This window comes from Macrobrachium nipponense, chromosome 31 (assembly GCF_015104395.2).
Source record: "Macrobrachium nipponense isolate FS-2020 chromosome 31, ASM1510439v2, whole genome shotgun sequence".
Lineage (NCBI taxonomy): Eukaryota > Metazoa > Arthropoda > Malacostraca > Decapoda > Palaemonidae > Macrobrachium > Macrobrachium nipponense.
The window spans coordinates 25,557,462-25,571,840 of record NC_061093.1 but is presented as its reverse complement, the minus strand read 5'-3'; the positions used below and the strand labels follow the sequence as shown (position 1 = coordinate 25,571,840).

General features: G+C 44.3%; 1 protein-coding gene across 1 annotated transcript in view; it reads left to right on the top strand.

The window, feature by feature from the left end:
- Positions 1-14,379, top strand: part of LOC135206790 (nucleolar complex protein 4 homolog) — a 79,408-nt gene that overhangs the window by 41,252 nt on the left and 23,777 nt on the right. The window contains exon 3 of the mRNA XM_064238285.1: positions 12,023-12,118. Coding sequence (XP_064094355.1) covers positions 12,023-12,118 — 96 coding nt within the window. The remainder of the gene's footprint in view (positions 1-12,022; positions 12,119-14,379) is intronic.

Below are 14,379 nucleotides of genomic sequence, written 5' to 3'. Positions count from 1 at the left end.
ACTTTCAGAGGGAAGAATCACCTAGGTATATATCCGCTATCAAAGAACGCAGTAAAAGGCTATACTCTCTCTCTACAAGGGGAATTAGAGATAACAGAAGATTAAGATCTTCGGGATCTTATACGATACCGCAATACGACAAGAGTAGGATATCATGTACTTTGAATGGGATCTTTTTGTGGCCACAGATTCCGTGTTCCGACAAAATGGAACTGCTCCTCATCAAACTTCTTTGAGAAAGTTTATGAAGGAATTCTTTGTTTCTCTTAGCCCTAAACGACCAAGAAGACAATTGAATTTTTTGTGCATTGGAATCTCGCATCAGATTCAATGGAGACTCGGCAATGGGTTCTTGCCAGCATAGTATGTCTGGCAAAAGAACTAAAACCCTCTATTCCTGACGCAACGCTTTCAGATAGAAGTTTCGTTGCCCAGGCAGGGTACTTACTTTTTCATCTACAGAAGAAGAGATGGTTTAAACGTTTGCCTACAGAGTCTTCGGGGTGCGATGAGGACTCGAAATGCTTCCCAGAAGGTATTCAGAAGGATACAATAAGAGCTAGAAATCAGGGTTCCGCAAAATTTCAGCTCGGAGTCTCCTTCGACTTCCAGACTCCTTCCCTTCCTTCGGGCAAGGATAGGGAAGATTCTGCAACGAGGAACCTCATCAACATGTAAGAAGAGATCTCGTTAGCAAAGGAAATATTCACGAAGGATCCTCCTCGGAGGAAGACTCTTCTCTCTCGTATTGTTAGATATCCTGTCATCTACTGGATGTAGCTGACTACAATCACCTCCCCTTGCCAGGGGCCAAAAGCTCAAAGGGGAAGAATTTCTTCCACCCTTCTCCAGTCTCCTGATAGACTATGTGGTTGTTCAGGACTCTCGGACAATGTAGCGCCAGCCAGGCGCCAAATGCCAATACAGGCGAAAAACGCCAGAGGCGGACAGTTCCAAGGAACTCTGTCATGGTCGGATACTGAGAAGGAGCGGGCCTCCAACCTGGCGCAAATGCGCCAGAGGCGAACAAATCGGACAGATATAAGAGTGTCCGATGTGGACATCGCCAGACAGCCTAGAGACTCTTCCAAGCTCGAAGCTCCAGCAAGTGTGGAGGAGCCAAGCCAGGCGCGAGGCGCCAGCCAGGCTCTAGGAGCCAGCCAGGCTCTAGAGCCAGCCAGGCGCCATCCAGGTGCCAGGCTCCTTCAAGGCTAGGCTCCAGTCAGGATTGAGGATCCATCCAGGCGCAAGGCTCCTTCCAGTAAAGAGAAACCTAAAGCTCTGTCATGTAAGAGGGCTAGTCCCCATTGATATGATACAGGTAAGGCTCTGCCATGTAAGTGGGTCAGCCCCATTGGCACGATCCGAGAAGGCTCTGTCGTGTAAGAGGGCTAGCCCCCATTGACATGATCCAGAAGGGTTTGTCAGTCATAGGTCCCTACCTCGCTGAAACTCTTGAGGCATGCAGACTCATAGACAGTAATCATGAAGTCTTCTGCCAAGCTCCAGGCGCAAGGCGCCAGCCAGACGCAAGGCTCCAGCCAGACGCAAGGCTCCAGCCAGGCGCCAGGCGCTAGCCAGGAGGGAGGAGCCAATCAGGCGCCAGCCAGGCGCGAGGCTCCAGCCAGGCTCTAGGCGCCATTCAGGCGCAAGGCTCCAGCCAGGCGCGAGGCGCTAGGCGCCTGCCAGGCACGAAGCGCTAGCCAGGCTCCAGGCTTCACCCAGAAGAGATCTATATCAAAGAATGCCCTGGCCTTCTTTGAGACAATGTGATCTCCTAAGCACTTGACAAGTGCATTGATGATTCCTTCAAACAGCTGAGAATTAAAAGCGCATGAAGTGCGAGCTTTTCCGAATTCTTGTTCTTTCCTTAACAATATGTCATAAGGACATATTAGCTGTCACATACGGGAGATGCAACTCTGTGTTGACTTCCCATATCCGAAGGATGTCAAGATAACCTACGAGAGATCCTTCTCTCTTGGTTGATACGTGTCTGCGGATACATTGCTGGGATAGGGAGCCGATACTGATCCTTAACTAGTGAGTTAAATTTTATTTAACGTCGTGTTTTTCTTTGGGTTGTTTGAAAGGAGTTTGGGGATAACTCTTTTCAACTTAAGCACTAACCCTCGTGTTAGGATCAGGTGATCGGGATCGGTGTTGTGCTCCTTAATTATGCCACTAGGCATAGGCATATTGTCATGTAAGAGGCTCTGTCGAGTAAATGGATAAGACCCCACCGACAGACCCACAAGAACTCTTAGCCATAGGTCACATCCTCGCTGAGGCTCTTGAGGCGAAGCAGATTCCTAGGCATTAGCCATGGAATCTTCCGCCTGAACAAGTAGGAACTAAGGTTTTATTTATTTATTACCTACAACGTATGTTGTTTACCTGTCTATTCAGTAAATAGTTGTCTCTTACCCACCACCAAGGGTGTCAATCAGCTAAGAATATATCTGCCGGGGAAGTTGCATGTACCAAATGATATTGTTAGAATACAATAAAGTTTTGTACATACTTACCCGGCAGATATATACGATGAATGGCCCACCCAGCCTCCCCTCAGGAGACAGGTGGAAGAGAAAATCTGGTTCTAGAACGGGAATGGTTCCTATTCCTGCCACCCAGCGGCAGGGGGGTAGATCACCTGACCTACCTGCAGCGTGTGCCGCGAAATTCGAATTTCTGTCGGACGTCAGAGACATAAGCTAAGTATATATCTGCCGGGTAAGTATGTACAAAACTGTATTGTATTCTAACAATATCATTTTTATAGGGATTAAACAGTTTTACATACAGAAAACAGTGAGAAATAAATATACATAATTGACTTATGAAGTTAATAAATGAACATTTAACATCACTCTTACTCTTTATGGAAAACACTTGTCAGCAAATGGAGGATGGAGAGGAGGGGAGAGGGGGGAGGACAGTACTGTGTTTAACTTTAGGCAAATTTTACAGAAACACCAGAAACAAATGCCTCTGGATAGTTTTGTTGTGCAACAGGGGTCCAGTAACTCTCAAGCTGGTCCTAGTGGCAGTAAAAAACAAGGAAGGGAAACAACCTCAGACAGTGCCAGTAAAACATGAAGAAAAGTAACCCCAAATTAGTCACAGATACCTGAAGTCCTTGTGGAGGGAGATTCCCCTTCCAAACAATAAGGGGAATCTCCCTCCACAAGGACTTCAGGTACCTGTGACTAATTTGGGGTTACTTTTCTTCATGTTTTACTGGCACTGTCTGAGGTTGCTTCCCTGCTTCGTTTTTTACTGGCACTAGGACTAGCTTGAGAATTACTGGACCCCTGTTGCACAACAAAACTGTCCAGAGGATGATAATTTTCCACAAAAGTTTTTACATTGTTCCACTTTGCAAACATGTCCTTAGTCCATGAAGTAGGCACATTATGTATGCCCATTTGTTTTCTTAATTTTTCAAACCAGCTTCTGCTGGCCTTAAATTCACTGACAACTGCTGGTTGTAGGCATTTTCTCACTGAGATCGGCCTGCAACTTCCTCCAACACATAGCTATGAGTTCTTTCTTAATTTGTCACATGCTGGGCCCCAGATGGAGCGTTTTCAAGTGTACAAAAACCGAGGAAACATATGATAACCTAGACAAAATTTCATAGAAAATAGTCTACGAAAACCGAAATGTATGAAAAGAGGTGTACGAAGACTGAGGTTTGACTGTATGTTAAAATGGTTGAATATTACTGACAGCTGGGCTGGGAAGTGTTCAGGTTGATCCTAAAGCTATCAGGGCAGCTGTCAACATCCTTCTAGAAGTCATGGACTCCACCTTTAGTTGGCTCTGGTGGAGAGGCACAAAAACTACTAATATCTTAGAATTGGTCTAGACAAATGAGCTGCTGCTTGTTGAAGCCTAGCAACAAAAGAAAAAGGGAAGACCAGGAAAGGTCAACTTTGTTTGGAGAGTACCCCTCAGGAATAGAACCTATAACTGCTATGTGAACTAAGTTAGGCATTAATAACCATAAGGAAGCCAGTCATTACTGGCAGTGTAGTGACATTAGATCTGGTCATAGTAGCTTAACAACTCAATGGTCAGCCTGGTATCGTCATCCCAATTAGGAGATAGCTTGATTATAAAGCACTCGGGTAAAAAAATGGTTTTTCAGGTCAAGTAAGGGTGGAAACTGAACGCTGCTGAAGTTAGAAAAGCTTTGTTTTGGATGTAAGCATGTAATCCATATGTCATTATAGTCAGACAAAATTGGACAAATGAGATTTTCTAGCTTTTTGTCTGCTAATCAAGAGGCACAGGGAATAATGTAGCAGCAGTTGTCATCCCCAGCAGACCATTTTAAAGATGACCTTGGTTAGGAATTTGAAGTTATGACAAGCAGGTCTCTCTCTCTCTCTCTCTCTCTCTCTCTCTCTCTCTCTCTCCACTTACCTGAAGAGGATGGGATTGTTGAGACCAACTTCTGCAGACTTTTTGCCCACATTTATACCTCCTATAGGATGAGGCTGAGAATATAGTTTTGCAGTAGCTTGAAAAGTGAATATCTAATCCCTGTGGGTCATTGTAGTAAGATTAGACTTTCACTACAATCAGGTTACAAGAAAAATATAGTGTTTTGTTCATGAAAAACTTACTGTCAGATATATATATAGCTGTATTCTCCGACGTCCGACAGAATTTCAAAAACTCCCGGCACACGCAGTGGGCGGCCAGGTGGTTAGTACCCATTCCCCCCGCCGCTGGGTAGGCGGATATCAGGAATCATTCCCATTTTCTATTCAGATTTTTCTCTGTCGCTGGTCGGTAAACAACTGTTTACAGACCTCCGCCTAGGATTTTGAAACTTCTTGTGTTAACTTGAGTATTCTGATTGACTTTTGGTTTTGATTTGGCTTGTTGGCTTGGCATACGTGATAGTGGATTTGATTTGGATTTGGCTTTGACTTTTCTTTGATTACGATGTCTGGATCTAGCTCTGCTAGCTTCAGGGTGTGTAAGGTGCATGAATGTAAGGTGAGGTTGCCGAAAGCTTCGGTAGACCCTCATTCAGTGTGCTCGAAATGTCGTAGTCATGTATGTATGTTGAATGATAGATGCATCGAGTGTGAGCAATTGACTGAAATTGAATGGAAGGCATATGATTCTTACGTGAGAAAGCTTGAGCGTGATAGAATCAGGAGGTCTTCCTCTAGGAGTGCTTCTGTGAGTAGAAGTCAAGGTAGAATTGTATCTCCATTAAATCCTCCTGTAGATGTAATTCAACCTGATCCTGTTGTATTGCCTCCGAACAATCAGGAAGTGTCTGCAGAAGGAAGCGTATTATTTACGATCATGGAGTCGATTCGCGCCTTGGAATCTAAAGTGATTGCTCTACAGTCAAATGTGAATTGTGATAAAAGTGTTAGTGCATCTAGTGTGGAAGGGGGGTCAGATCGGTCCCATAATGCCTCTAGGCCTAGGCCCCTGCCGGACTCCCAGGCCTTAGGGAGAGGGCAAGCCGAAAGCCGAAGGAGGGTTACGGGATCTAATGACCGGTCTGACGTCCCTTCGGCAGAAACTGAGGACGAATCTCAGGCTGCCGGTGTTCGTGCACGGGCACGAATAGTTAAAGAGTGCTTCTCTTCTTCCGAGACTTCCCTCTCCTCGCCGAGGTTGGGAGCTCGGAAGACCTCTCAGGGGGAGAGCGGCAGGGGCGCAAGGTGTCGCACAAGCGGCGTCGCCCTTGTCGCCCTCTTAAGAGAGGTTTCAGAGAAGAGGAACGCTTCACGTCCTTCTGATCATTACATAGATTCATCACCTGAAGATTTTGAAGCTTTTCCGCCACAGAAAAGGAACAAGATTTCATCAGGGGAGGACTCTTTCGAGCGTCCAAGTCGCTCTAAGCCATGTTCCTGAGTTGAAGGAAAGGACATCCCCTCGCCCATCTTCCTCGCACAGGATGATTCCTTCTCCTGATCGAGAACTTTCCCCTTCAAGGAAAATGCTTTGGGAAATGCAGAGGACAGTTAGCCTCCTTTTTTGAGAGAAAGGAGGCAGAAACTAGTCATCGAAGGAAGGATAGTGGCTGCCTGTTAAGAGGACTAGGCAGTCCCCGGCTCCTCCTCCGCGTTTTTCGGCCTTTGAGTCTCCTCCTAGTAGCCGACGCATTAGAGAACGTGATTACGTTCCTCATGAAAGGGCGTCTAGGAGAGACGAATTTGACAGCGACGTGAGTTGTCGCACAGGCTGGCCGGCGTCTTTGTCAAAAGGCCGAGAACGCTCAAGGATCAATACGGAAGTTCAAGCTTTGCATGTTGATGATCACGCTCGGCGTCTTAAGCAACGAAGCGCTTACCAGGACGCTCGAGAAGACGCTTTTCAAGACGCGCGGAACGCTCGTCAAGACGCTCCAGATGACGCTGTTCAGGACGCACGGCGTCCTACACATCATGACGCTCAGCAAGACGGTCGAGCTGACGCTGTTCAGGACGCACGGCGTCCTACACATCAGGACGCTCTGCAGGACGCTTCTCAGAACGCGCGGCGCCTTGCATATCGGGACGCTTTCCAGGACGATCAACAGTTGAGTCCGAAACGTCAGGATGTTTTCTCATGTTAAAGTGTCGAAGTCATCGCGATCTTTGAAGGGCGCTGATGACCGAGAGAAGGATTCGTCTAGTGATCGCTGCCCTACTGATGATGACGAACCAATGCGTCAGCGTCGTCAGACTATAAGACGTTGACGGATTTACTTAAGAAATTGTTCCCAGATAATTTTCAAGCGCCCGTTCCTTGCTCTCCACCTTCACAATTTGCTCATCGAAGGCCAGGAAGGCCCCTGGCTTCGTTAAGATGGCCACTTCGCTCTCTGCGAAGAGAGCGTTTAAGAGAGTCCAGGATTGGATGGATTCAAGGAAGGTTAAACAGGGAAGACTTCGTTTGCACTTCCTCCATCTAGACTGAAAGGGAGAGCTGGGATCTGGTACGAAACAGGAGAAGAAGCAGGATTGAAAGCACCGTCTTCTTCTCAAGGAGATTTCGCCAATTTGGTGGACGCTCCAAGGAGGTCTTATTTGTCATCGGCTAAGGTTTCCTGGACAATGACGGAGACTGATCATCACCTCAAGGGGTTATTTAAGACGCTAGAGGTGTTTAACTTTTTAGATTGGTGCCTCGGGGCTTTGATGTACAATCGAGGAGTCAAGACTCGATTTCGCTGGAAGAGCTTTCGAGTGTATTAGCTTGTATGGATAGAGCAGTAAGGGATGGCTCTGATGAGTTAGCATCTCATTTTGCTACAGGTCTACTAAAGAAGAGAGCTCTCTATTGTAGCTTTGCGGCGAAAGCAGTTTCTCCCGCTCAGAAAGCGGAGTTATTATTCGCCCCCTTCTCTATGCACCTATTTCCGCAGTCCATGATTAAGGATCTGTCGGTAAACTTGCAAGAAAAAGCAACAAGGGACCTCTTGACTCAATCTTCCAGACGAACCTACTCCTCAGGCTTCTACTTCAACAGCTCCAGCACCCAAGAAGAAATTTAAGCCCTTTCGTGGAGCACCTTCCTCTAGAGGTTCTTCGAGAGGAAGGGGGGTCCTTCAGAGGTTAGATCTCTTCTATCAAGAAAGGAAAAAAATTGACGTTTCTGCCCTTCAAGGCACCTGTAGGTGCGAGAACTCACCTTATTTGCTCAGGCATGGAGGACGATAGGGGCGGATACCTGGACCCTAGATGTGATCGAGAGAGGAATACAAGATCCTTCCTCTCTGCGCCTCCTTTGAGCACGAAGCCGATAGACCTGTCGCCCGCATACCAGTCAGAGAAGCACAGATCTTACTCGACCTTCTAGATCAAATGTTGGAAAAGAAAGGCCGTAGAGGAAGTCCTGATGCTGGATTCCCCAGGCTTCTACAACAGGTTATTCCTGGTTCCGAAGCAGTCTGGGGGATGGAGACCTGTCCTAGACGTCAGCAGACTTAACATTTTTGTAAAGAAAGAAAAATTCAGGATGGAAACTTCTCAGTCTGTGCTAGGGGCCTTGAGACCAGGGGTGGGATTGGATGGTGTCATTGGACCTTCAAGACGCTTATTTCCCACTGTCCGACCCGATCCATCCCCAATCAAGGAAGTTCCTGAGGTTCGTTCTTAAAAGGGCAGGTCTTTCCGTTCAGGCTCTGTGCTTCGGTCTGAGTACGGCGCCGATGGTTTTTACTTTCCTCATGCGGAATGTGGCGAAATGGCTTCACCTATCGAAGATAAGAGTCTCGCTCTACCTGGACGACTGGCTAATCATGTCGCCTTCGAAGTCAAGGTGCCTGGAGGACCTTCAGACGACATTACAGCTGACGAAGGCCCAGGGCCTTATAGTAAATTACGAGAAGTCCCATCTGATCCCCACGCAGTCCATCGTGTATCTGGGGATTCAGATGGATTCAGCGGCTTTTTCAAGCTTTTCCATCAAAGGAACGTCAGCAGAGATGCTTAGAGAAAGTGTTAGCCTTCGTTAGGGAAAGAAACATGCTCGGCGAAGGAATGGATGAGTCTGCTGGGAACCATTTCTTCGCTGGAGAAGTTTGTTTCCCTGGGGAGGTTGCACCTCAGGCCACTCCAGTTTTTTATGGCAGAAAACTGGAAAGACAAGAATCTAGACTCGACTTTGATTATCTCAAAAGCGGTCAAGGATCATCTGAAGTGGTGGCAAGATCCGACCATACTCTCGGAAGGGATGTCCCTCAAGCTTTTGAGCCCCGACCTAGTGTTGTTCTCAGACGCCTCCATGGTGGGTTGGGGAGCAACACTAGGAAAGGAGGAAGTGTCAGGCCTCTGGAGAGGGGAACAGAGGTCCTGGCACATAAACTTAAAAGAATTGGAGGCTATTCGGTTGGCTCTTCAGTTCTTCGAAGAACGATTGGTGGGCCGAGTTGTCCAGATCAACTCGGACAACACACGGCTCTCGCTTACATAAAAGAGGGGGGGACACACTCTCGATCACTGTTCGTGATAGCGAGAGACATCCTTCTATGGGCGAAAGCTCAAAACATAGTGATCCTGACAAGGTTCATTTCAGGAATTCAAAATGTTTCAGCGGATCTTTAAGCCGTCGACATCAGATGCTTCCCACAGAATGGACCCTACATCTAGAAGTGTTGTCAAGAGCTATGGAAGTTGTGGGGACGGCCGCTAGTCGACCTCTTCGCAACCTCGAAACGAAGAGGCTTCCGATATATTGCTCTCCAGTTCTCGACCCGGAACAAGCAGCGGTAGATGCCATCCTATGGGACTGGACGGGGATGGATGTGTACGCCTTTCCCCCCGTTCAAACTCTTAGGAGAGGTAACAAGGAAGTTTGCGGCGTCGCCAGGAGCGAGAATGACTCTGATCGCCCCCTTTTGGCCCTCAAGCGATTGGTTCACGGAGGTCATGTCTCTTCTGGTAGACTTCCCGAGAACCCTGCCAGAGAGAGTCGATCTTCTCAAACAGCCCCACTTCGAGAGGTGACCACGGAAACCTCTCCGCTCTGAGTCTGACTGCGTTCAGACTATCAAGAAGTTGGCCAGAGCGAGAGGTTTTTCAAGATCAGTGGCAGAGGCTATTGCCAATGCGAGAAGAGCTTCCTCTCGAGCAGTTTATCAGTCGAAGTGGGCTGTCTTCAGGAGATGGTGTAGGAAGAAAGGTATTTTCCTCCTCCACGACCTCTGTGAACCAAATCGCTGAGTTTCTCCTGCATTTGAGAAATGTGGACAAACTAGCAGTGCCCACAATAAAAAGGATACAAGAGTATGCTGTCAGCTGTCTTCCGCCACAGAGGATTAGACCTGACAAATGATAAAGATCTTCACGATCTTTTGAGATCGTTTGAGACAACCAAAGTACTACAACCGAAGGTTCCATCATGGAACCTTGATGTAGTTCTAAGGTTCTTGATGTCGGCTCCCTTTGAACCTCTGCATGCTGCCTCATTGTAGAGACACTACTAGAAAGGCGATTTTCCTAACTGCTCTTGCCACGGCAAAGAGGGTTAGTGAAATTCAGGCAATTAGTAAAGATGTGGGTTTCAGAGGACACAGTGCAGTGTGCTCCTTGGATCCTAATTTCTTAGCGAAGAATGAGAACCGATCTAACCCCTGGCCCACCTTTGAAATCAAGGGGTTAACAGAGTTCATCGGACAAGAGCCAGAGAGAGTCCTGTGCCCTGTCAGGGCTCTCAAATTTTTACATGCAAAAGACCAAAGATTGTCGGGGTCTTCTGAGAACTTATGGTGTTTGGTTCGTTTTAAAGAGAACCCCCGACTTTCCTATGTCGAAGAATGCACTGGCATTCTTTTTACGGAGCACCATCAGGGAGGCCCATGCGTCCTGCTCGGATGGTGATATGAAGCTTTTGAAAATAAAAGCCCATGAAGTGAGAGCTGTTGCGACTTCAATGGCATTTCGAAAAGAATATGGCACTTAATGATATCTTAGCGCTACTTTTTGGCGAAGCAACTCTGTGTTTGCTTCACATTACCTGCGGGATGTGAAGACGGCATATGAGAACTGCGAGTCGCTAGGACCATACATATCCGCAGAAATGGTGTTGGGGGCAGGGAGCAGCACAAATACTATCCTATAGAAAAGGGGTAGGTGTGCTTTTTAATTTTGGTGTTGGTTTATGGTTGAAGGGTTGGTTGCTTGAGGCGCTTTCCCTTTCTTTAGCCTAGAAGTTATGGGACTAACTTCGATAGGTTAGGTCAGGTGGTGGTTTTTTAGCTTCGTTGCCCTCACAGTATGGTCAATATGGTCTAGTCACATTGTGGTCACGCCCCCGTTGACAGATCATCTAGAGCGCACCAACTACACAGGTCACTACCTTGTTGGCAACTCTAGTAAAGCAAAAGCAGACTTGTGTTCGGTGACAGTAATCAAGAAGTCAGCTATGCTAACAGGTAAGGAATCAAGATGTCAATCATCTGCACTTGAGGTGTTTCCTAAATCCTTCTATTCTGTCCCTTCCCACCTCCAATGGTGGATTCAGCTATATAATATATCTGACAGGTAAGTTTCATGACAAAATGTTATTGTTATGATACAATAAAGTTTGTTCATACTTACCTGGCAGATATATATAATTAAAGTACCCACCCACCTCCCCTCAGGGGACAGTGGTATGAAAAATCTGAATAGAAAATGGGAATGATTCCTGATATCCGCCTCCCAGCGTCGGCGGGAATGGGTACTAACCACCTGGCCCCCCGCCCACTGTGCCGGGAGTTTTTTTTGTGGGAAAGTTTTCTGTCGGACGTCGGAGAATACAGCTATATATATATCTGCCAGGTAAGTATGAACAAACTTTATTGTATCATAACAATAACATTTTAAGTCTGATGTCTGTGGCTGAAGTTGCTGGAGATGTTAATCTTCATTTCCCATGCTTTTTTGAGTGATTTCAGTCATATATTCTGGACTCTTTCTGTAGTTAAAGGTCTGAGAGGTAAACAATTGTCATAGGACAACATGTTTGACCGAGCCAGATGGGGGTAAGCTGTCAGAAACATTGACCTCACATAGAATTGGGAAAAGATACAGAGAAAGAAAGTTCTGGACTCTTTCTTGAGAAGGGCAGTTATCTCAAATGGCAGGTGATGAGCTAGCTGCACTCGTCATCATTTACCTCATTAACCTAGAGAAGATTTATACCAATGCCCAAGTCATTATCCAGTCTGGGCAATGTATGTTCCATGGTGACAAATTTGGTTTCTGGTGTTTCAAATAAATACAAGTACTTGGGATCAAAAACTGCACAGGCATTCAACTGCTAGGATTTTTTAAGAAATAGGGTAAGCAGAAGCTATAGAGCTATATACTGAATTGAGTACCTGTTATTAACATGATGATTTTCAACCATCAGAATGAACCCTGAATAGCTTGGTAATTAACTCCCTCAAGTAATTCTAAAGCTTTGTATACAACACATAGTACTAAGATAGATATACCAGGGTTATTTTTTTTTTTATTGATTTCTGTGTATGAATGTTTGTAGAAATATATCTCCATGTTTCTCATTTCAGATGACCTGATGACAGCAAGTAACAAATTTAATAAGTGGTTATATGAAAGATACAATGAAGCATTTGAAAAGTTAATTAGTCTTCTAAGACATGAAGGTCAGTGCAGTTTCTAAATACTTATAGGTGTAGTATTCTTATAATTATTGTCTATGTATGATTTTTATGTATCAGTTGATTTTACCAGAATGCACATTTTAAGAGGTAGATAAATCCCATCTTTTATTACTCTGTTAAAACCCTTGTCAAATTTCTTTTAATAAGTTGTTTAGGCCTTAAGCTTGATTTGTATGGCACATTATCAGCACTACTAAAGATTCATTGAGGTAACCTTTAAGCTAATCTGCATTGCTTAAAGCCTTTTTGCTTTCCATGTTGCCATTTGATCTTTTTACCTCTCTGTCCCCACCATCATTTTTACTTTCTAAAGTTTATTGTTAGACACAGAGAGAGAGAGAGAGAGAGAGAGAGAGAGAGAGAGAGAGAGAGAGAGAGAGAGAGAGAGAGAGAGAGAGAGAGTAAAAAAATATGTGCAGGATGGTGTCCCTCCATAACTCAAAATGTGATTATTGATAACCAGGTGGTTAGTTTCAAAAGACACAACAGTTATTGTACACATTTCAAGTGAAATTGTGAGACAAATTTTTATGAGTTATGCTATGACACATGACATGAAAAACTTTATGCTTGTAATCATACAGGCATATAAACATATATTTTGCAAATAGTACTGTAATGCATAATGCACAAAAAAATACATATGAACACATTAGCTCACATACTGTTTGTACAAATTAAGTGATTTTGCTGGACTATCCCATTGTTAAGACCGAAGGTTTGTTCGCGTATGAACAAATGACAAATTTTCTGAGACAATTTGTCTTTTTCATAGCTACAAACCTGAGGTCTCAACAGTATCCTGCCCGCCTCTAGCCGCCCCTCTGTGTGTTAAGACATCCTGAGTTGGGAAAGACTGACGCATTGTCGTAGGTGAATGGTCTTCGATCATTCTTCACCCGATCTACGCATGCATTGCCAGATATCACGAGATTCCTTGCTTTCATCTGGTTTTTAACCGATCCAGCTAGGCGCTAGAAATTATCCTATTGTTAAGACCTCAGGTTTGTAGCTATGAAAAATTCAAATTGTCTTAGAAAATGTCATATTTTTACCATTAAATTACAGTTTTTTAAAAACTTTATTATTGGGATAATTGAAATCATTGGAGAGTAATGAAATTCATTAACTAATTTGTTCCCAAAACCTGAAATTTGTTGTTGATTATATTTTCGACATTCACACCAACAATATCCAGGTCATGCAAAAGTGATGTATGATTACATATTTTATACATATTTTATAATTTCACCATAGCTGCTCAGGCTGTCTGGCAGTTTGTTCATGTTTTCATCCACATTACAGTATTCACCCCTCACAATAAGTGAGCTGGGACAACTATACCATTTTCCTCATGTTGTAGATGAAGCATATATTAAAATACCATAATAAAAACAAACAAACTTTCCTTGGGAAAATCCAGAATTGAAAGAGCGTAATATTTACTGTAATACTTGAAAATTGTTTAACTATATATTATGATAGCATTTGCAAGCAATTATTATCTCTAAAATACATTAAAAATGTAATGAGAAATGTTTATTGAGTGAAGTATTTTCTCAGGTTTATTATTTGATAGGGATTATATGAGAGGTCAAAAGAAAGAAATTAGAGAAAAGTAAAGGGCAGGACTCAATACAGCATGGACTAAAGAATACACTATTGAGTACTATTAAAGTAAACCACACAAGGAACCTTGTGAGTACCGTATATTTCGCGTATAAGTCGACCGGAAGATAAGTCGACCCCCCAATTCTGAGTAAATTTTTATGATTTTAACTAATATCTGGTATATTAGTCGACCTATAAAATGTGAGGCCAACCGTACGCTCAAAATAAGCAGCAGGGTAAAACGTATCATATAAACTAACCTGAATGTTATTACGGTACATATGTTGCTCTACTTACCATAAGAAATACAGGTAATATACTCGGTATATTAACAAATCTGTGTAATATATAAAAGATAAATACAGGCAAATATGATTAGAAATGACGAAACGAAAGATACGTTACTCGAGTGTAATGTAAAGAAACAAAGCGCTAACTAACGCTGCATAATAGCCTACGTATATATGTATGTAAAAACTGCCACTCAAGTTAATGTTTTGATTGGGTTTTGTTGTTAAAACGACGTGCCGGTATTCTATTATTGTGTTGGAATATTCCTTGACCATTGGTTCTTCTATGGCATAAACAGGCTCATTTGAGGGAAAACGAACCTGCAGTTGATTCACCAGATT